The sequence below is a fragment of the Strix uralensis genome, chromosome 1, assembly GCF_047716275.1.
Source record: "Strix uralensis isolate ZFMK-TIS-50842 chromosome 1, bStrUra1, whole genome shotgun sequence".
Taxonomy (NCBI): Eukaryota; Metazoa; Chordata; class Aves; order Strigiformes; family Strigidae; genus Strix; species Strix uralensis.
The window spans coordinates 60,266,326-60,287,886 of NC_133972.1; the positions used below are offsets into that span (position 1 = coordinate 60,266,326).

Below are 21,561 nucleotides of genomic sequence, written 5' to 3' on the forward strand. Positions count from 1 at the left end.
ACAAACTGCATCTTGATCAAGTGCAGACAAAGCATCCATAAAACTATACCGTGTGTCCAATGTTGAGAACATACCAAACTTCATGGTTTTGCACCAATTGTTGGAGAATGGAAAATACTTGATCTGATGTTGAGTGATGACAATGACACTTTGTAACTCTTTAAACTTTTTTGAATAAAAGAACAAAGAGAATTACTTTATACCAAGTCAATGTGTTTTACTTCACCTGTCTGCAGCATTTTGATTCAGTATTAGGATCAAGAAGTTGGAGGTTGGGTACTGTTGAAACATGGCTTGGATCAGAAGCTGATTCCTATTTTTGCATGAAACTGTAAAGTCAAGTGCGCACTGGTGTTCTGAACAACTGAGATAGCCATCAGACATATGGACACAGCACAATGCATCAGTGATTAGCAGTCATGTTGAAAATACAGTCAATACTTCTAACCAAAGGGCTGTTCGTAATGTGACTTAAGTAGCATCTTCAGTCAAGTCAAAGACAACTCTTTTCATTCTGAGATAAAATAATTATGTAACTCTCATGACTCAGTGGGCATTTACATGCTGGTTATCTTACAAGTTTTGCAGGACAAATGTTGCTAATAAGAAGCAGGAACATTTTTTGAATGACCGTTTAAGAAATGGCTATTGTGAGGCATTTTGAATATTTTTTTTTTTCTCAATAGAGGAAACAAACATACTGAATACTTGAGATAACTACAGATCTCAGACTTTATGTCATGTTGAGTCTACACAGTTAACATCACCTCTAAGTAGATAAAACTGACATAAGAAACACCTAAAAGAGCTAAATGGGAATTTTGAAATGTTTACCCCCAGGGAGAATAGTAAAAACAAAGCTACATACCCTTTAAAGGCTCCCTTGAGGGTTTCTAATGAAATCAGAATGAGAATCTTAACAGTGACATGAAGTACATTAAATATATATTGCAGTACTTTAAATTAGTGTAATTGGGGTAATTTTAGCCATAATGTTTTCTGTTACGGATACTTCTTGCTTCCACTTTCTAATTCTCTCACTTTAAAACAAAAAATACTCTGTTGTTTCACCTTCAGGATCTTATTGATAGCTGCAATAATTCAGTGAGTATTTTGGTGGTTTTTAGAATTTATTTTCCTGCAGAGTTTTTCTGGTTTTCCTCAAAATTTAAATTATTACCTATGTCTGAGACAATGCTGTCTGTTTTACCAGTATTGAATGCAATTTATATTTCAAAGCAAGAGTTCCTAGTTCAATTATCTTAAAGCTTTGCCAAAGTTTCTTTTTTAATTACAAAAACGTGGTTTTGTAAATACAGAGACCACGCTTTGAACAAGGCAAAGCAACTGTGAAAGCTTTTTCCTAGTCTATGGGACTATTCTCAGTTAACTGTGAGTGCATTCCATCTCAGCTATGAAGGGATAGAAAAAACATGCTTTCCTTCCCTCCACATAACTTTTAACCTGTTCAACTCAACTTAAATATTTATTTCACACATCCAGTGGATCAATGTCTAGATGCCTGTAATTAATTTGCTGAGAAAATCTTTCCGAACTGAATGCTCTGGTGTTCACAAATATTTGTAAAACATATCTTTTCATGTGTGTCTGTATATAAATGTACAGCTTCTTGTTGCACTTTTGAAAAGGAGGAATTCTTCCTTCCTCAGATTAAAGCAAGATTAATCAAAATTGTCTTCTTTCTTTTTTTTTTTTTTAAAGATACCATCTTTGGGGTTTGAGGACGTCTGAGGATTTCAAGTAATACCAATAATATTTACTGTCTTCCTGTACAGCTGTAGAAGAGAATGCTACATAAAAGTGAGGGATGACTGAGCAAAGAACTTTGCCAGTGTTTCATAGCAGAAAACTCAGAATTCGAGAAGAAAAAGTTTCTATGGAATAGAAAAGGTTAAAAAGTTTAAGAGTGCATTACTTCCCTGTTCACAAGCACCAACACAGCATCTATAAATAACTTTAAATAGAAACTAAAACAAGTTTCATGCTAAGATACCAGAAATTGTGATTTACTTTCTCAAAGACATTATACTCACAATCTCATCTCCTGGCAACCAATATCCTTCTTGTTCAATACCAGCTTTTGACCCTTTACACCCCACCGTCAGGGTTTCAACAATAAGACCATCCTTGACTGCTAAACTCAGCTGACGCGTGGTTTCTTTTGGATGCATACCATGGACTCGAGACATATACCTGCACACAAAGCACAAAAGTCTTTAAGTGTTAGTGTTAAACTATAAAATGCGTCAGCAAAAAAATACTCTTTTTAAATACTTGCTCAAAATTATTTAAAATAATACACAGTCTAAGTTTTAAGTTGTTTTTAAAGCCTCAAAAATTATACAAATTCCCTCTTTACTCTAAAACATCTTTCCTTCCCCTTGAAGTTATCATGTACACACTTAGACAAGTAATAGCACAGTAATCTTCTACCAAAAAAAATTATCACAACACAAGATTAACATGCACACTGCTTGGGCTTGTCTTTGCTAAACTTCCACATTCATTTGTGCCCTTAAAGAGACTTCTTTTAAATTAACTGAAACTTGCATTTCTGTGATACTTTCTATAGCACACATACTATAGAATGAGTCTGGAGATGTACCAATGAATCTATGTGATGCTTGTGAGTACAAGACATTTATAAAAAAAGTGAAACTTTTGCATCGCATATGAAAACCCAACATCTAGAGTTAGAGTACTAAGTGGTTTTTCTCCTCTTCTTGAGATAACCACAGTGATCACACTATGAACTGCACTGGCGAGAACAAAACATAAATAGCCTAAACTGTGTATATACACAAGATTCAGTTGTATAATGCTGACCTTTACCCAGTATAATTTACTTCTAGACCAACACCAAATATTAACTTGGAGTAAACAACATAAAATGATCTTTCCTCAAATAAAGACAACCTCCCTGTTTTAAGATCATTACACTTCAGATATTTTTTTAGCAGAATTCCAAGAACATATCTATGAGTCACTGCACATGGAGAAGTGAAGAGAGATGCAATCGCATGCAATCAGCAGATAAGTGAATTGACTTAGAGCCAATTGTTTTGTGGACATATTTTTCTAGTTATAGGTCTCTTAACAGTTACAGGGCTAACTGAATTTCTCCCCCTCTTGGTTTCTCCAAGTAACTCTGTTTTTACCTGTCTTGTAGGAGAGAAGTCTGCAATTTGCCTGCTCTAAGACAAAGCTAACAGCTATGGTACACTCTATTTCATGCTTCATTATGAATTCCAGCAACCATGATTCTTTTGTGGCTATCATCACAAACGTCTTCACAAAAAATATAGTTATTATAAGGAGCAAACTTGAGGAAGTTATTATAAAGCAGTAGCATTACATGAAAAAAAAAGTTACATCAGTTCATATTTTTTTTTAATAATGTGGCTGACAGGAAATTTAATGCCTTAGAAGTTATAAACTTACAATAAGGGATGAAGACCACTCTAGAGGTCAACCCTCCAATCACCTCTTCTCTTTGAAGACACATACCTTTCAAGCTTCTTATTGTTTTGGATGCATAAAGATCTTTTCCAATCCTGCATTCTCTCTCAAGCTTTTGCTGGAACTGGTTTATGCTAATCTAATCTTTTTGTTTTGCTCTAAAGGAAAGTAAATGCATATAATCATATAGTAAATTTCTGATTGAGTACAAGTATATATTTGTGTAGTAAATTACACAATCATCAGAGCAACACAGGACATTTATAAATTTCTGCCTGGTATCAGAGGCATTTATGTAAATGCAGCATGTTGGCATGATCTTGTGGGGGTTTTTTTAGGGTAAAAACAGACAGATGCTGCCATTTATTATATTTTACAATGTCTACCACAACATGGTCCAAGTCTGGTTGGTTTGTACATGCTACCACTGCATAAAAATAAGTAATAATAAATGAAATGAATAGAGAAAGAACAAAATTCTGTTCAAGTCTGATAATATATATGAAACTTATGCTGGCTAGCAAAAAGGATCGAGGGCCAAGCAATGACTCAGAAGACAGGCACATTAGTTCAGTTCTGTATCACACAGGGTGGATGCTCGTCTGCTCAAACCGATCCCTCTCTGCTTCTGTAAAAACCAAAACTCAACATGAGAATCTGTTCAAGTGATATTAAACACTACAAATGTGTTTCCAAGTTTTCCAAGTTCTCCAAATTCCAAGGAGGTCTTAAACAGGCAGAGACTCAAATCTATTACTTCACTTTCAAACAGAGTGCAAGTGAACACCATTAGTTTGCTGAGGCATAAAGAGCTGATGCTTTAAAACTGCTTGAAATAGGTAAAACAACTCATTTGTTTATATACTCATGTTACATGTATTTCATGTGTGTGTGTGCATATGCACATATTTATGCAAACACAACTAGCTTTTCAAAAGGCAAATTACCTTTGTCAACATTTGCTAACTTTACTGGGTTTTCGGCAAATTTCCATTTTAATTCTGTACTAACAACCTCCCTGTCAGAGCCATAGCATTTATGTCTTCTGCAATTTATTCAAGTCTTTAATAGGTTTCAAAATATATAGCATAGGTACTAACTATCATTCTTCCCATTCTAGTGATAGAACAAATCAAGACACTGAGGAAGCGATTTCCCTACATTTATACAGTAGGCTGCTATAGGACTGAGAACAGAAATCAAGTATTAACACAGGGCCATAATCTTCAGTGCATCCTGTTGAAAAAAAGCATGTATTTTGCATTGCATCATCCATAGTTGCTGAAACACAGTCCAACAAAACTCCTGAATGTAAACTACACATTTTGTGATTATTTCACTCACATCTCTGAACAGAACAGATATATAATACAAACCAAAAATCCTTAAACCAACTTTAATCAGCTAAGAGGTTTAATCTGCCTATTTCAACTGTGGCCTGGTGTGCACTAGTGAAAAGGAGCACAAGGCTGAGAATCTCCCACTCAAATCCAATCTGTGTTCTCAACCAGAGTGAAGGTACTGCCACCAACGAAACAATCTCCTCATTTTCTCTAGCTGTAAATCGGGAGTAATAAATCCCCAGTGGCTTTCTGAAGAATACCTGAGTGAATGTTCAGACTGTGCAGTCTGGATATCCACAAGGGCTATGTTTTCCATTCTTAAAATAAATTGCTATCTGCTTTCACAGGAAAGCACACACATGTAGAGAGAATGTTTTTACTTTGAAGAGCAGAACTGCTGTTAGAAAAGTGCCTACTCCCCCCAAATTTTTACTTATATTAAAACCTGTGAAGTATACGTGGCTAGGTATTTGCAAAGACTATAAAACTACACTGGCAGGGTCTGGATGAAATCCCATTTTGTTTCTTTTCAACCAGAAGGACAGCAGCTAAACTAAGAAGCGATTAAGGCATAGGATTAGAACCAGAAAAGGCAGTTAAAGTTCTTTAATAATGAAATGTGAAAAACTGTCACAATATGTGAAAGTTGCTGGAAGCTCCAGCCTAGAGACACAAAGCATGATGTCTGGAGTCCTAACTACCACATCAGACTCATTACTGGATTGGGGAAGAACAATATTGAAATGTCTTTGTGCAGAAGTGACACTACTAATCCAGGGAGCACAAGTCTTTTTCTGGCACTGCATGCACTGAAGCATCTGGCACCAAGAAGTTAAAAAACAAGTAAGAGAGATAAAGCAATCCATGATTGCTGTTTTCAACAAAAGCTGATTAGCCTTACCTTGGAGACAGGGAGTTGAAGCAATACTGGTTTTTTATGCTCTTGCCCAGTCCTCCATATCGAATACAATCCCTATACTACTATTATGTAGCCAGCCAGGAGAAGTAAAGCAAATACATTCTCAGATGGGTGAGAATAAGGCATGGAGACAAAGTAAAATCCCCTAAATCAGGAAACCAGCCCTAATCAGATAGGGGGCTGGAACAACCATTTCAAAATACAATTTAACTGTGCTAATCCCTACTATATAAAATGAGTGTCTGATGAAAAGAGGAGGTTTGGCCTGATAATCTGCATATTACATTCCAAATCTCACCAAATGAGGCTGTCTGTCTGTGGGATACAGAAGCAACTGAACTGCTGCTCAATATTACAGTATTTATAGGTCAGTATTTTCTCCATTTATAAACTGGCAGCATAAACCTCCTTGACATTAGCACAGAAGAATCTAGCAAATCTAGCAAAATTACATTTTTCTTAATCATCTTCTAAGAGCCTACTAAAGCATGTTTTCAATTATTGCAACACCACTTGGAAAGCAAAGGATAAGAATCTTTAGCATGTAGGTTGTTCATTACCACCCTTAAATAAACCTCAGCATTGTCACACCATCAAATGTGTATGTAAATGTGCTGACTTTCAGAAACAAGATACTACCAACAGAATCAGGTAGATGCACATGTGCGCATAGCTAATATTTTTGCATGGCTGTTTGACAGCAAAAGAAAAAATTTAGAGGAGAACGATAGAGGATAATCATTAATAGATTTGTAGACTGTATATGTGTGTGCATGCTCATGTGTATTTAGCACACAAACAGCTATCAGAAAAATGTGAAATAAGAATTTTAAACCTGTTTGGGACTGCAGATGAACAGTAGTCAGGTCTTTTCAAATTTAGCAGCAATAAAATATCATCGTAGTCTTCTGTTTATATACCTTATTCTTGTTACCCATACTAAAACCTTGACCACCTCTCAGAAACCACAAGGACAGCCCAAGGGGTCAGCAAAGCTGGAGTTGAGGACTTGAGCAGTTCTCACAGGCCTCATGGCATCCAGGAGCCACACAGCCGTCTGCTGCACACCCCACCTGAGCCACGTTGCAATGATAGGAGAGGAACAATATGCAGGGAAACCTGGTATGTGCCCGTCCAGAGTCTCCTTCACAGCAACAAATTGCAGAAGCTCCTATAGAACTCATGCCACTACCAAGTGAAAACTGGATCTTGCCATCTCCCTCTGCTAAACAAAACTAGACCACAGGAGTACCCTAATCCACCTCTAAACCGCTTGCCTGCCCAATATACCGGAAACATTGCAGAAGCACCAAAGTCTGTCAGCATATGAGCAATTCACACCTAAAACTTCAAAAAAAAGTTTCTCAAACCAGCCAGTGCTCAGAACATCTTTCTGTTCAAAACCTCCATGTGCTTCATAACATACATTAAAACTCAAGAAAATGGTTTGGTTTGATCTAAGGGGTATGGAAGAAGCAGACTCTAAAGCTGTGATCACCATGGGAGCAAAACAGATACAAAAGTAGCTGGCACTTGCAGGGCATCAGATGGTGAACTTTCACCTACAGCTGTCACGCAGCTTACAACTCTTGCTTGGTGCTGTGCAAGACACAACACGATGCCAAACCCTGTCCCAAAGAGCTTAATATATATGGCCAAAAAATAATGCACATAAATAGCTCACTCTGCTCCCAAAGAGTTCTCCTGAAGGCAACTGTGGACTACTGAGATGTAGCAAATCGTTTACATGGGCGCAGCTGTGTTGTGGCCAAGGAAGGAAAGAAGGAATGTTACTTAAGGTGGAAAGTTGACACAGGTATTTAAAAAAAAAAAAAAAAAAAACAAAAAAAAAACCACCTCAGTTTTTCTGGTCTCACAAGGAATTGAATTTTCAGCCACCTGAACTCATCAAAAGCAAAATACTGAAAAAAAATGCTACGGCAAGCATCTCTGTAAAAGACTAAATTAAATACATACAGGAAATAGCTGTCTTACATAAAATACAACAGTGTGACAAGTGTAGGTAGATGCTAATTTTAGTGGCAAACACTGTAATCTTGGTCTGATCAATTATCTCTGTCTATGCTGGATGCCTCCGCCCTCCACGATACGAAGGGAAGTAGCAGACTATCTGCTAAGCAAATCATCCAGGGAGGAACAGAGGTCTTAAGATGTCCTTGTATGCATAGCCCATCTCACAATTGAGATCTGATAAAATACAGCAGATCCCATTAAACTCAACTGAAAGACTGCCATTAATTTTAAATGTTACCTACAGGTATATAAAAATGTCCTAGATTCAGGGACAGACCTTAAGGAATAATACATAAAATGGAAGGAAAGCAGCCAAAAATCTATTCTGAGTTCTATATTGTGTTCCTATCTCTGGTGAGAAATGATGCCTTTTGCTTTAGATTCAGCGTATGACAGCAGTTTTATAGAAGTCCCACGCACTTCTTTTAAGACTTTTTTTAATTTGCAAAGAATAGGTAACTTGGTCATACTAAAAGTAAAAATGGAAGATATGGCTGTGATTTTTTATTTTTTTTTTAACAGATACAGCTTCATGGCATAAGAACTTAAAATACCCAGGCTCAAATCTCAGGAATCCACTAGCTATCCTTATGGAAGATTTGTGCTCACAGTTGTATCTCAAGGTCTCAACTCTGAAGTGCAGGCTGCCTACTCCCACCAGATGTAGCACTGTGGTACAAATCAACTTTCACAAAACAGGGGCTAAACATTATGGGTATTTGTATTTCAAAACAATATATTTGCCAGAAACTGAGAGCTGGTCTGAGAGCTGAAGACAATACAGACACACAGAGAAAGTAGAACTGAAACATAAAGTTTCAATTATGGACTAAATTCACTAAGATAAAGATAACCAAAGCATAACATTCTTCCCCTGTACTCACACTTCACAAAGAGAGATGCATGTATATAAACAGGCTGCATTTGACTTCCACTGCACTCCACATACCAACAGCACACTGCATAGACCACACAGGCATTGACAGAGCTGTTGCCTGTGCAATAAAATGCTGATTACATGGTCTACATTTTGTGCTGTCCAAAATTCCAAGGGGGGATGCAACATTCATTTTGAATACACGTATGCTATCTAAGTAGGAAATTTTTTAAAAATTTGTTTAAGCTCTCCTTCTTAGTCTAGAAATACAGCATTTGCATGAATACAGAATCTAATTTTGTGCAGCTTTTATAAAACAAAAAGAATGCATAAACTTGATAGTGAGACAGTAAGATCCAGCAGTTCAATGAAACTCAGATCTGCCTGATGTTTCTGCTGCTGCTGCTGCTGCTGCTAAAACAAAGCTAAGGAGCAGTCTTGTTTGTGCATGCTTTAGATACCCCAGGCACCATGCAGTTTCCTATAATGGTAATCACCTGGGTCATTTCTGTCAAAACCATGGTAATTTTACCACAAGTAATTGAAATTCTCACTCATACAACTTCACTATACACCTAAGATTGTGTAACCTACAATATGACCATAAAAAGCAAGTAATTAAGGTACCAAGCTATTCAATCCTTATCTACAAAAATCTCCCTTTCAGAACTACTACCACCTTGTTAAGGAGGAACTTATCTAAAAAAGCGCTCTACTCCCATTTTTCCAACCTAAAAAGTTGTGTGTGATACTGCTGGTAATGTACATGTATGTGGACTGAGCACTACTGGCAAACAGCAGCATTAATTTTTCAGGGGCATTGCATTCATATGGACGATTGCTTGTGTATATGCAGAGCCACTGTTCCATCCAGCACTTTTCTGTGGATGTACTGAAGAGACAAACAAGTAATACATGACTCAGAACATAACATCCTATCTAATACCTTGCAAATGAAATATTTAGTCAGCTCATATTGAGTGTCTCAATTCAAAACATGAATTATATACATTCTGAAAATACATACATTCAAGTGCTTTCATGATTCAGTTTTTTAAAGTTATCTAATTTAATTTCCATTCTTATCTGGGTTGAAAGTAACAAAACCTTTTTTTTTTTTTTTTTTTTTTTTTTTGGTCAGATTCATTTTAGCTTGGCTGAGTTTCAAAATCATCACACTGTCACACAAATGTTCACCTAATTGCCAGCTAGGGAACAGCAGAACGGCTGGAAAAGCCATCAGGGCAGGACTGTTGCTTTTGGTGATGATATTCTTTATATGAATGGGAATATGAAACCACAGCCTAAAATAGTTGGTATGAGTAGTGCTTTAGAGATCATTCTCTCTCCCCTGATTACAGCGAAAGCCTTGATGAGCACTTCAGGCCAGATAACAACCTGCTAAATGGCCATGTCACACTGGTTTTTATCTTTTACTTCTAATAGAAAGCCGCATTTATTTACAACAAAGAAACCAAACATAAGCTAGAAGTTTCACTTTTAAACGTTATAAAGATGTTATGATTTGAGAAAAAATCAGTACTTGTTGTGACCTAAAAAGTAAATTGATTTGCTTTTAGTAATGAGAAATAAAAGATAGCCTGTTACGCATTTTTCTGTGTAAACTTATACAACTTCAACACAGACATTAATAGAAGTATGGAGTACATGAGAATATTCATTAAAATGAAAACGGGGATAGTGATTTTCAAGTCAGTTACACTTCCACCACTTTCCTTCTCAGTATTTATACTGGAGTTCATACTTTGCATGTATTATCTAAGAAAAGTATTAAATACTGAGCATTACAGTTTTTATAGTAACACACAGTAAGGAGAGTTTAAATGAGTTTGCACTCATTAGCAAACATCAAACAAGGAGTACAGCTGTTGTTAATAACCATGTGTTTGTGCTGTAAGTGTGAATCATTTTATTTACCAGTCATACTCATGCTCAGCCTAGAGATGACTTCACCTACTGAATCAATGAAGAATATCGACCTCTGAGATAAAAAAAGAAAACTGCCTTACTAGCAATACCACATAAGAACATTCTTAAGAGAAGAATTATCAGATAAATTATTAGATAAGGAAAATCAATCAAGCAAAATTCGTTAGCACTAAGCACCTATTTTTTCACAGAAGGAACTGTAGGAACTAGATGTGTATGCGTTAATATTTCTCATCAAAGCAAATACACAAAAAGTTTAGCCTCACCTCAAGCTCTAGTCCTCAACAAAATAGCCTTTTATGCTAAACCCCTAGAGGCGTAACAGTTGCACAGCCAGCTACAGCATCCTTTCCATTCCATGAAGTCAGCATAAAGCAGGAAAAAAAAAGGTGTCAAGGCTGGAGGAATCTTTGTCAGTCCCATGGTGGAGTTTTCTACACCAGGCACTGAATTAGTCTTATGACAGCCAGCACTGAGAAGCAGACCCAGCAATTCAGGTAGCCATGTTCTTTAACACATGGTGGGACAGTAGCTCAGTACCAAGTTGAAGGAACAATTATCCCTAACAAATCACAAACAACACTGCTTAATATATCTGGACTTCTTTTTATGTATTCCTTTAACCAGTTTAATTACCATGATTAAATAGAATCGTTACTCAAATTGAAGAACTCATCTATATCAACGAAAGAGCCTGATGGGAAAAGAGTAATTATTAATATGCATTATAAACTCAAGAAGACACTTTAACCAAATCTAGTAATTCAGAAATTTTAATTCTACTAATACTCAGAGCAAATGCAGCTAGGATCTTTACAGCATTTTTCCAAGAAAAGTTTACATTTTTTTCCTGTCATCCCTGCTACCACCCTCCTGAGTCAAAAATGTCTAAAAACAACTCTTAAAATGGACCATTAATACCAGCAATATTAAAGTTACATAATATCCCAAACAGAAAATCATTATGAACTCACAAACAAAATTAAGATTAAACACCATATAAACAAGTAGATAAAAGCTTTATGACAAATGTAGCTATCTACAATTAACATAGGTGAAATTTAATGAATATGACATTGTGAACATTCCTTTTACAATCAATGACAATCCATCATTTCTTCTTAAGTGTCTCGTAAAATATCAGTGTTTAGCTTAGTTCCTCACTTCTCTTCAACATTTTTGCTAATCTGGATGTTAAAAATCCTTATTAGCTTGCTGAATATTACCTCAGTGGTCGGTCTCGGTACAAATTTACAAGCAAAACTGTCTATCGGTTATGATGCAAAAGCTGGTGAGATTCCCTGTATATATGCAGTTTTCAGTGTTCTTTTTATTACTTTATAGCATATATCTGAACCTCTGAAAATGCCCGAAAATTTTGACCTGAATGCATCATTTAACCTGACTACAAAGCCATCAGTATAAAAAATTAATGTACCAAACAAGTAAAAACGTTTTGATGTCCATCATATTTCTACCCAACTATGGCTATGTTTGTAGCTGATAGTTATGCACACATAATGCAGAATCACAGAATCATCTAGGTTGGAAAGGACCTTGAAGATCATCTAGTCCAACCGTTAACCTAACACTGCCAGTTCCCAACTACACCATATAGTTTTTATATAAAGTTTTTATATATACACCATATAGTTTTTATATATAACCAAAATAGTATTTTTTCTAAAAATTTTGTTAGTAAGGAGTCAAAAGATCAGTTTTAGATTGCTTTTTCCTTTATTAATATAATTATTTTTAACCAAACCCATAAAAAATTGCTGAAAAAGCACAGAATACTTCCTCCCCCCACCCCGGATGATCTATGACTAAAGATTTACAAGCTTTAAAACTCTAGACTTAGTTCATTCACTTAACATAAAAATAGTGTTATGAAAACACTGGTCTGAGACTAAAAGAAGCAACTGAAGTTTATCATGGGAAAGAGAGAAGGAAAGTAAAAGAAATGGAAAAGGAGATTTACTTAGTGGAGTCAGACAGAAAGCGCCTTGTCCTTGACTATTACAGAAAACACAAAGAGGTATTTAAAGCTAAGAGTCTTCTACCCTGTCATCACCTGGTGATGTGTTTCTGTGTTTGTTTTCTGTAATACATATATCTATAAAAGCCAACCCAATACAAACTGAATTCAGCTTTCTCAGAGGTGAGCACTCAACAGACAGGCTGCCACTAGAAGCAGACGTGGCCTGCTGAGGAATTACTATCATGCTTCTTACTGTAGGATATTGTACTCCAAACTTTTGCTTACCCTTGCATAATTATGAACTGCTATTACACTACATGGCATGGAAAAAAACTTCATAGTACTGTTGCTCCTCATCCTTTCCCAAGTGGTAAAATGTGAGCTTGCCTGGGCACCTCCTTCAATATTGACCTGTTCCACCACAGTACAACTGACCAGGGTTTGATTAACATGTACCAGATTCTGAAGTGCTGGTTTTAATAACACTATTTGCTTCACATGGTCACATTTAAAACATACATGAGGATGATGTAAAGATGTAGAAAAGGAGACAGAAGCACTGGTTACAACTGAACTCAAGCAACCACTGCATTCCTCTGCGTAACAGGATGATGTTTTAACTTCAAACAATTGTTTTCAGATAAGTCTACTTGCCATTAAACAAAAAGACAGATATTTTTGGGGAATGGCTTGACAAAGGATAAGAAACTAACACAGCAGAAAACCTTTTCTAAGCTTTCATTTCACTCAAAGAAATATCAGGTACTACCATACTTCTGCTCAAGTAAATGATTATCTAGTTATAAATCCAGAGTCATCTGCTCTCCTAATTATTCTTATGGCTTACTATTTTTGTTTATGCATGACTATTTAGTTGCAACATGCAAAATACTAGGAAGATTTAAATTTTCATCAAAGGTACTATAAATAGTGACAGATTTTTTTCTAACAAGTTTCTGAGCTTCGAATAAGCAATACTGTAAAAATCTTGTTCTTTCATTTTTTTCTTACCACTGCAACGCATATTCTTATTTATAGACTTGTGTGATTATCCCCTACCCATTCAAAATTGCTTATTTTCTTATTTATACTCTCTTGTGATTATTCTCTACCTGTTTAAATTGCTCATTCTCATCTTTGCTTTAATCAGTGCTTCTAGACATTGTTTTCTGTTAAAGTAGACAGCCTAGAAAGAGAACAGCAAAGGAACTAAGACAACAAAACCAGATTTATGGATGGGAGAGGCCCTTAACTTTAACTATTCTCAGAGATTGACTGGAGAAATTTCACAGAGTGATATTTGGAGAAAAAATCCCCCCCCCAGGACTAAATGTCAAACTGAGAGGGTCACATACTCAATCTGTAACTGCTAGCGACTCCACCTCAACTGTGGGACCAGAAAACCTCATCATTTTACAGCAATCTTTCATACTGAGTAATTCTTTTCTGGCATACTACCCCATCAATGCTGATTAATGTCAGTCTGCACAAAGCTAGAAAGGGACTGACAGAGTCTATTCTATATAGGCTTGGGGTCTGCTCATTTGTCTTAGATGTTCTGACTCAGCTGCACTTACATTAAATTAGAATATAACAAAAATGAGTCCACAGAACAAATACGGGAAAAATGGTTATGACCGATTAGGGACCTAGTACTGGACCGTTCCATTTGAAAGCCAATTAAAAAGATGAGAGTCTTTGTACCTATTTATGAAAAACATTTTCTTGTACCACCAATGTTGTAAAACTGCTTATTGACTGATGAAACTGATAGTTTCAGTTTCACTCTATTTGCCAATAACACAAAACTCTCCTCAGTTTTATCCTAGCTAATGGTCTTAGCTTCATCAGCTTCATCACCCCAACAGTTGGGATACCTCTATCCTGTGGACTATGGTCACTCTTGGGTTCATTCCCAAACTAACGCATTCTCAGGCTCCATTCTGGAGAAAGCCAACTTGTTCCTCCTGGGAAAAAGGCAAAGCATGGCCAAGAGGTTAGTTTTCTCCTGATAGAGAACACGGATGTAAACCATGCCAAGATTGGCTCCTTCTGCCAAGGGCACTCCACCACTGTTTCAGCATGCTATGTGTCCTCAGATGCCTTCACATCATGCCCGATGGCAAACCATCATGCCTCTAGCTTCAAGTTGCAAGAATAGCACTGCTGTGGGCTGTATTATTTTTGGCACTTAGAACTGAAGAACCACACACACATATAAAACAAACAAAGAATATGTCAGGACCAAAGAAACACTCCATGAGCCAAAGGCAATGTGATGTGGTCACAGCATATCTGCTCCAGATGGTGCCAAGGCATTCCCTGTCACAGTACACCAAGACAGTATAAGAGACAGGGAGAGAAGCCAATCAACTAAATAAATCATGAAAGACATCAAAGGGAGAAAGAAAAAACTATGAGGAAGGAAGTATGGAAGAAAAGAATTACGTTTTGGTTCTTCACATTAGTCTTCATGGAATAGTTTAGAAACCAGAATAATTATCTGTTTACTATGACAAAATCTTGAAAGCAGACAATAATAGTTCTAGAACGCTGTATTTGCCAATTGGGTATTTTAATAACATTAACTTAATAGGTAACGAACTCTGAACTAATCACGAAGATCATGAAATGTTCATAAATTGCTGCTGAGGAAACCAATACTTTGTGAGAAAAAGGGTAAATATTTAATTAATAGTTAATTAAATCTTAGGAGTCCAATTATCTGTAAGGGAATTATAAAGAAAACACTGTAAAAGAAACTGGAAGACTGGAGTAGCCAAAGAAAGAGAACTTTAAAAACATGTCTGTGCAGAAATACCTACCAATCTGCTACGCAACTGAATGTTAATAATTTATCCTACTCATTTAAATATGCATGCCTTTTCTCCAGTGCATTTAAAGGCATTTTATTCCATAGAATCAATTTTTGAGGTTACCCCACATCCAAAACAGATGGAAGATAATGAGGAAGAAACAGAAAGTCAAAGCATAATTATAATTTTTAACACACTTTTAGGGATGAACAATTTGTCAAGCTGCTCTCTTGACAGAGAATTCACAAGATATGGGAAGCCATTTCTCCACTAGTGTTTACAGCATAACTAATACCAATAATACTCATCTAAATAATTGACATATTAGGATCAAATTAACCCAACATCAAGTCTCAACAGAAAAATAAGTCATATTTCTTGATAAATACCTCTTAGAAATACCATTTTGCTATTAAGTAATTTGCTACTTTAGAAATGTTAGCTATTTCTAGTAGTTAGATTTTAAATTGTTATAATTCATTGACTTGACATACACTATGACAATATAAGATGGGTGGGAATATCTATTTTGCATACCTTTACAGAAATGTTGCCACTGCCTTCAAATGAGTTTTATCGTTAAATAAAAATGCACTGAACACACTGAAGCCTATGAACAAAGATAGGAACTTATATATATATTTTAAGTTCTTTTCAAAAGGCAGTTTGCATTTTTAGAACTAATTCCTTTAACTTCACTACACGGTTACTTCTTGTTAGTATTGGTTTTCAGTCCTTCATTTACTTTCAAGCGACTGAAGAATGGTTATCTCCAACCAACGGAAAGTACCTTTCCAAATATAATGTACCCCCACATATAATCACTAAAATTGCAGAATCCCATTCATATAATGATTTGTTGATTTTTTTTGTTGTTGGAGACATCGAGTCTGTGCACTGTGGTCTCCTCCCTACCAATGTTTTTATTTAAGTATTTATATAATACTCCAATTAACAGTGTTGTATTCTTGCCATTTATCCACATACGCATTTTTAATTCTTTCAAAAATAGACACCTTTCTTGTGTTTCTTAACATTTCTTTGCATGCAATAACTTTTCTAAAATAATTGCCAGAAGTTCAGTAAGCTTACTAACTGATTTATTAAAGGCTCTAACTTGCGTATTCAAATTTTCCAAGTGACTCTTTCATCAATGTAAGGCAGTTTTCAATCACTTCCTAATCACACATTTTTCTATTCTTGCTTTTCCCCCTCATCAATTTAAAGAGCAAAGCATACTTGATTTAGTCTACTTTTAATTAAAGGGCCTCTTTCCTTATAGGTTTTTCCTGATATTAGAAATACCTTCTAGTGCTCTTGGCTCCTCCTACACTATCATCCTACTCTTATGTTCTCTACGAAAATGCGTGGCTAGTTCTATAGATTTTTCTTGCACAGTTTCCATTGCCAGCATCTTCTGAAAGTCTTTCTTTATCCCAGATATTTTTTAACAATTACACATAAAGTGCACAGGCTACATTTTACATATTGTAGTGTGTTATATAAATTTGTCTTTTTTACATATTGTGTTGAAACAGTTCCTAATCTATAAACAATCCTCTTATCATATCACTAACATTTCCTCCCTGGTCATAGACAGTAAATGCTCCTTACTATGTACAGTGGCTTCTACTCAGCACCAGGAGACTAAGAAAAGCAAGAAGTAAATGAAATAAAAAGGAATATGTTAGGAAGAGGGAGACAACCATGCTGAGCTGCTGGTTAGGAGAAAAGCTAACAAATAGATTTGCCTAAAAGTAGCCAACCATCTGATGAAGAAAGCAGCAACAGAGGTTCTGCTATAAAGGTGTTTGGATTAGCAGGTCACAAAATATACAAGACAACTTGTCTCTAGCAACAAACGAACCCTCAAACTATGGCAAAAATAAAATAAAATCAAATCACGAATCACCTTTTCAACTTGGGAAGTTCTCTGAAAGTACACATTTGCCATTCACTGTATGACACAGTAGGATGAATGTCACTTACCTTAAACATGTATTTATAAATAAAGATTATCTTGGTGTTTTTCTGTATCCTTACTCAGGAATGCTTCTGTAAATTTCACTGTCAGTATTACTTACAAATACTTGTAATATGCAAAGCCACTCTTCGACAATCCCAAGAGGCATTAACACTTCTAAAAAATGTTACTAATCCAAGTACGAAAATCCTCCTTTTGGCTCAAGCTATGTATATGTGCTCGTAATTTTCACTTTTGACCACTGTTTGGTTTTGATCTGTGTTATTATTCATACATTTGCCTATGTGCCCAGACCCTGATTGATCTTTTAAGGCACTGCAGTTGTACTAGTACCATAAAGCAACTCAAAGGTCTTTATCTTTTCCTTGTCAGAGGTTATCTCCTTAAAAATATCATATAATAAAAACTAGATCACTGTTCATCACTCTTGTCATTGATGTGGATGTGAAGCATTTACAACTTCCAAGCGGTTTTTAGATTACTCTTCACTGCTAATACCTTGCACATCTTTCTCAAAGTACTAGGGCTGCTTGCATCTCTGTTTAGTCACTTATTTTTCTTCTGATTAGAGATGAGTCATACAATCTGGATCTAGACTGTTTTTTAAAAAATCAAACTACCCTTCAGTTACCAAGAGCAGTACTTCTTTTTCTAGTATCTAATTACTTGTTTTCTCAACCTTGTTTGTAACAATGGGATTTGCCTCACCTAATTTTACCCAGCTAAATGTTATTCGCACTATCTTAAAAACAGGCATCTCTCATAAGAGTGGGATGAATCCCCAGCTAGACATGCCTGTCTCCCTTTATTACATATAAAAAGAGCATAAACAGCTAACAAACTCAGCTAATATATGGCCTGGAGCAAATAATTTGAAATGTTAAAATGAAAAGTGTATAGCATTAGTTTACCCACTTGTTTCCTTGGAGACATGATGCAAATATATATGCTTTAAAGCATTCTGAAACACAAGTGCAACCTCAAAAATGAAATTCCCTAAAATATAATCTCCCTCTCAAGCCCACTTGGAACTCTCTATCTCTGGGAAGGTGCTTTTCATCTTAATGGTACATTTTTCTTTGTTGTAGAAGCCAGGTACACACTAATTCATTTGGGACGTCATCTTTTTTCCTTCTCTTGTTTATTGTTCACGAAGTTTGGAGAACCTGAACTGTTACACTTCTTCCACTTATGAAGCCAGTTTTGCCTGTCACTTCCACCCCAGAGCTTCAAAACTCTGTCAGTTTGGAACCATGTTATAATGATTTTCACTTGTTAGTCACCTGCACTGTTTATAACTCTCCCCTTTAGTGGTCTCTGGCCTCATTATCAGTTCACACTGGTTCTGGCAACTGAAGAGTTGCCAACTGGTTACTTTTGCTCTTTTAAATTATTCATATTGATTACTTTGACAAATGTGACGTACATGTTGGCCTGGAAAGGCAGACAAAGCAGAGAGAGGGACAAAACCTCCCTCAGTTTTTATTACAGTGGCTATTCCAAGTTATCTTAAAAGGTATTTTAATACTGTAGACCTTTTTACACACTGCAAGCTCTACAGAACAAAGAGTATATATTTCTCTGTGTGTACAGCACCTAATACATATTGCAGAATATTTTAATATTAACAATAGTATTAGGCATAGGTGATAATCATCTCTTGTCTTCTTTGATAGTATCCTATGCCCATCTCAGCAAATACGGCTTCTTATTTGTTTGAGCAACCTAACATTTCAGGTTTATCTTTGCCTTCTGGAAAAGAGTTTTCCACTGGTCTATCACATTTTCCTAAAGAATTAGATTATTTACAAATTTTATTACCCTTTTTGCCTTAACTGTTGTATCCACTTCTTGTATTTTGACCAAGCTACCAAGTGAGTACAACTCTGACATGCTAAACTCAGTTCAAGTACTATAAATATTGCATATTTCCTAAAGATGCTTATACAAAACAAATACAGGATGAGCAAGATCTCAATTCAATGGATTAAACCTCACTTTAGGATCTTTAGGTGCTCAGATCTATGAAGGTTTTTTTTAATAATTAGATAACTAGTAACACAGAAGTGCATGTAACTGTTTCACAGTCTCTCACAATGCTTACTGTCTCTGTTTCCCAGGGCTTTTAATTGCATCAACCTTCCCCCTCATCAAGACTTTTTTTGGAACAGATCACTTACTTTGTAATACGGTCAATGTTAGCAATTTGCTTCTGGTTCCGGATTATTTCTATAGCTGCCCAAAGATGCTGGATAGCCTTTGTATCTGCCTGTCGTCTCTTCGTTAAGCGTGCCATGACCTGTTTACTTGGTCAGCTGCAGCCGATAAATAAAAAAAATACACCAAAAAGTTAATCATGAATTATGAAATTGATTACATGATGATCATATTGCAATAAATATGACTACAAGGAAAATTTTGGTACCCTATAGCAATTCAATTTGTATACAGCAGCATGTTCTTATGCTTAAAGAGCAGTAAAAAGCAAAAAACTGTAGTTTTCAAGAACCCCTTTCACATTACATAATCTATACAGAAGGCAAAAGGCGAGCAGGAAAAATTATCAAATCAGTAGCAAATAACGTAACTTACAAACTGAAAAGTCACTTAGTTCACATCTCAGTTCCCTAAAATTTGGTAAAAAGCAGAAGCTACCCTAGCCTGAAGCTTCCACAGCCTCCTGCATTGCCCAGAACCCTTAACAAGGGCAAGTGGTGCTTGACTACATCACACAGTGCAAGCACAAACTCCAACACAGAAAAACCTGGACCCACAGTTTAGTATACAATATAGTTTTCAGAGTATGACTTTCATATTTTTATCATTTACAACTATTTAAAAAAATCCATTCTATGAGCAGAAACTAGAAGTATATTTTCATGGATGATAAATACTTAAAAAAATATTTTGGAGCAATTCCATTTTCTGTAACATGTTAAAACCCAACAGGACCAAAGTTCTTGTGATGGCATTTACCCATCTAATCAACCCTGAACGGGAACATAATGAGCATCTGGCTTTGTTTACAAATTTTCCAAAAGCTCGAGGCAATGAGTACAGATAAGCCATAAATCGCCTACAGCTCTACTACAGGCAAAGAATCCCTTTTTAAAAGCTTAACGATGCATTTTGATCACTAAATAACTTTCTTCCAGTGCCACCACTTTCTCAATGAAAAAAATGACTGATTTATGACTGCTACCAAGGTCTATAATTTATTTCAGAGCTCTGTCCTCAAAATGAACTCTGTGGTATGCATGCAGATATTTGTAGCTAGCAGAATATTAACTTCAGTAACCCAAAATAATATAAAAAATGCAAAAACATTATACCATCTGTGCAATGTTAAAGATGGGAATTTAAGTATTAAAAATGTCCCTCCTCTCAAATTCAGAAAAATTAAACAGATTCAAGTATTCCATCAGTTGCAGGAATGTAATTTTCAAGTCCATGGGATCTACAGGTACTTGTCAGAGGGCCGTCAAGTTTCAGGTCCAATATTAGCTCACTGACTCCACAGGTGTAATGAAATTAAGTGCAACATTTTTTTATTAAGGAGAATAAATGATTTAACAGCATTATACTTAACATTATGTACCCTATTTAAAAAAAAAAAAAGAAAAAAAGATGATGTGAAGTGATACGTGCACATCCAGGTGCATGAGGCATCTCTGGCTGCTGGAGATAGCAGGGAAGGGCAGAACAGAGCAGCGCTCATGGAGACATGGTGCGGTCACACATCGAACCCACATTTCTGCTTTAGAAATCTCTTCCCACTGGGATTTAAAGCAAGGGCAACTGGATGGATCTCCCAATAAAGAAAGGCCAAGAATACATTTTTGAGGGAAGCATAAGAGGGAACATGACAGACGTACAACTAAGAGTGACAGCTAGTAGATAGCATCGCCTAAGAATGGTTCAGAGAAAGCAAGCCTCTGCTGGGAATAGTGGGAAAAGACACTGCATTCCTGTGAACTCCTTTGCATTCATTTCACGGGATGTGAGGCCATTACAAGTAAAAAACCCCTCCTAATTTGTAAGAGAAACATATGATTATTTGTAGAATTTCTCAAGGAAAATAGACCTGTAAAATACAAAAAAAAGGTTAGACACTAATATGAAAAAGGACAATCTCTACAGACCTATTATCTCAGCATAAAACTCCTTTCCTAACACA

At 36.0% G+C, this 21,561-nt stretch overlaps 1 protein-coding gene across 5 annotated transcripts in view; it reads right to left on the bottom strand.

Moving 5' to 3' along the window:
- Positions 1-21,561, bottom strand: part of ZMYND11 (zinc finger MYND-type containing 11) — a 108,431-nt gene that overhangs the window by 42,174 nt on the left and 44,696 nt on the right. For 4 of the 5 annotated variants that reach the window (XM_074868372.1, XM_074868343.1, XM_074868362.1 and 1 more), the window contains exons 2-3: positions 19,565-19,699; positions 2,055-2,214 (exon numbers count right to left, since the gene is read on the bottom strand). In XM_074868372.1, the coding sequence (XP_074724473.1) occupies positions 2,055-2,214; positions 19,565-19,680 (276 nt within the window). In that variant the 5' untranslated portion in view covers positions 19,681-19,699. The remainder of the gene's footprint in view (positions 1-2,054; positions 2,215-19,564; positions 19,700-21,561) is intronic. The other variant, XM_074868353.1, reaches the window with a different exon arrangement.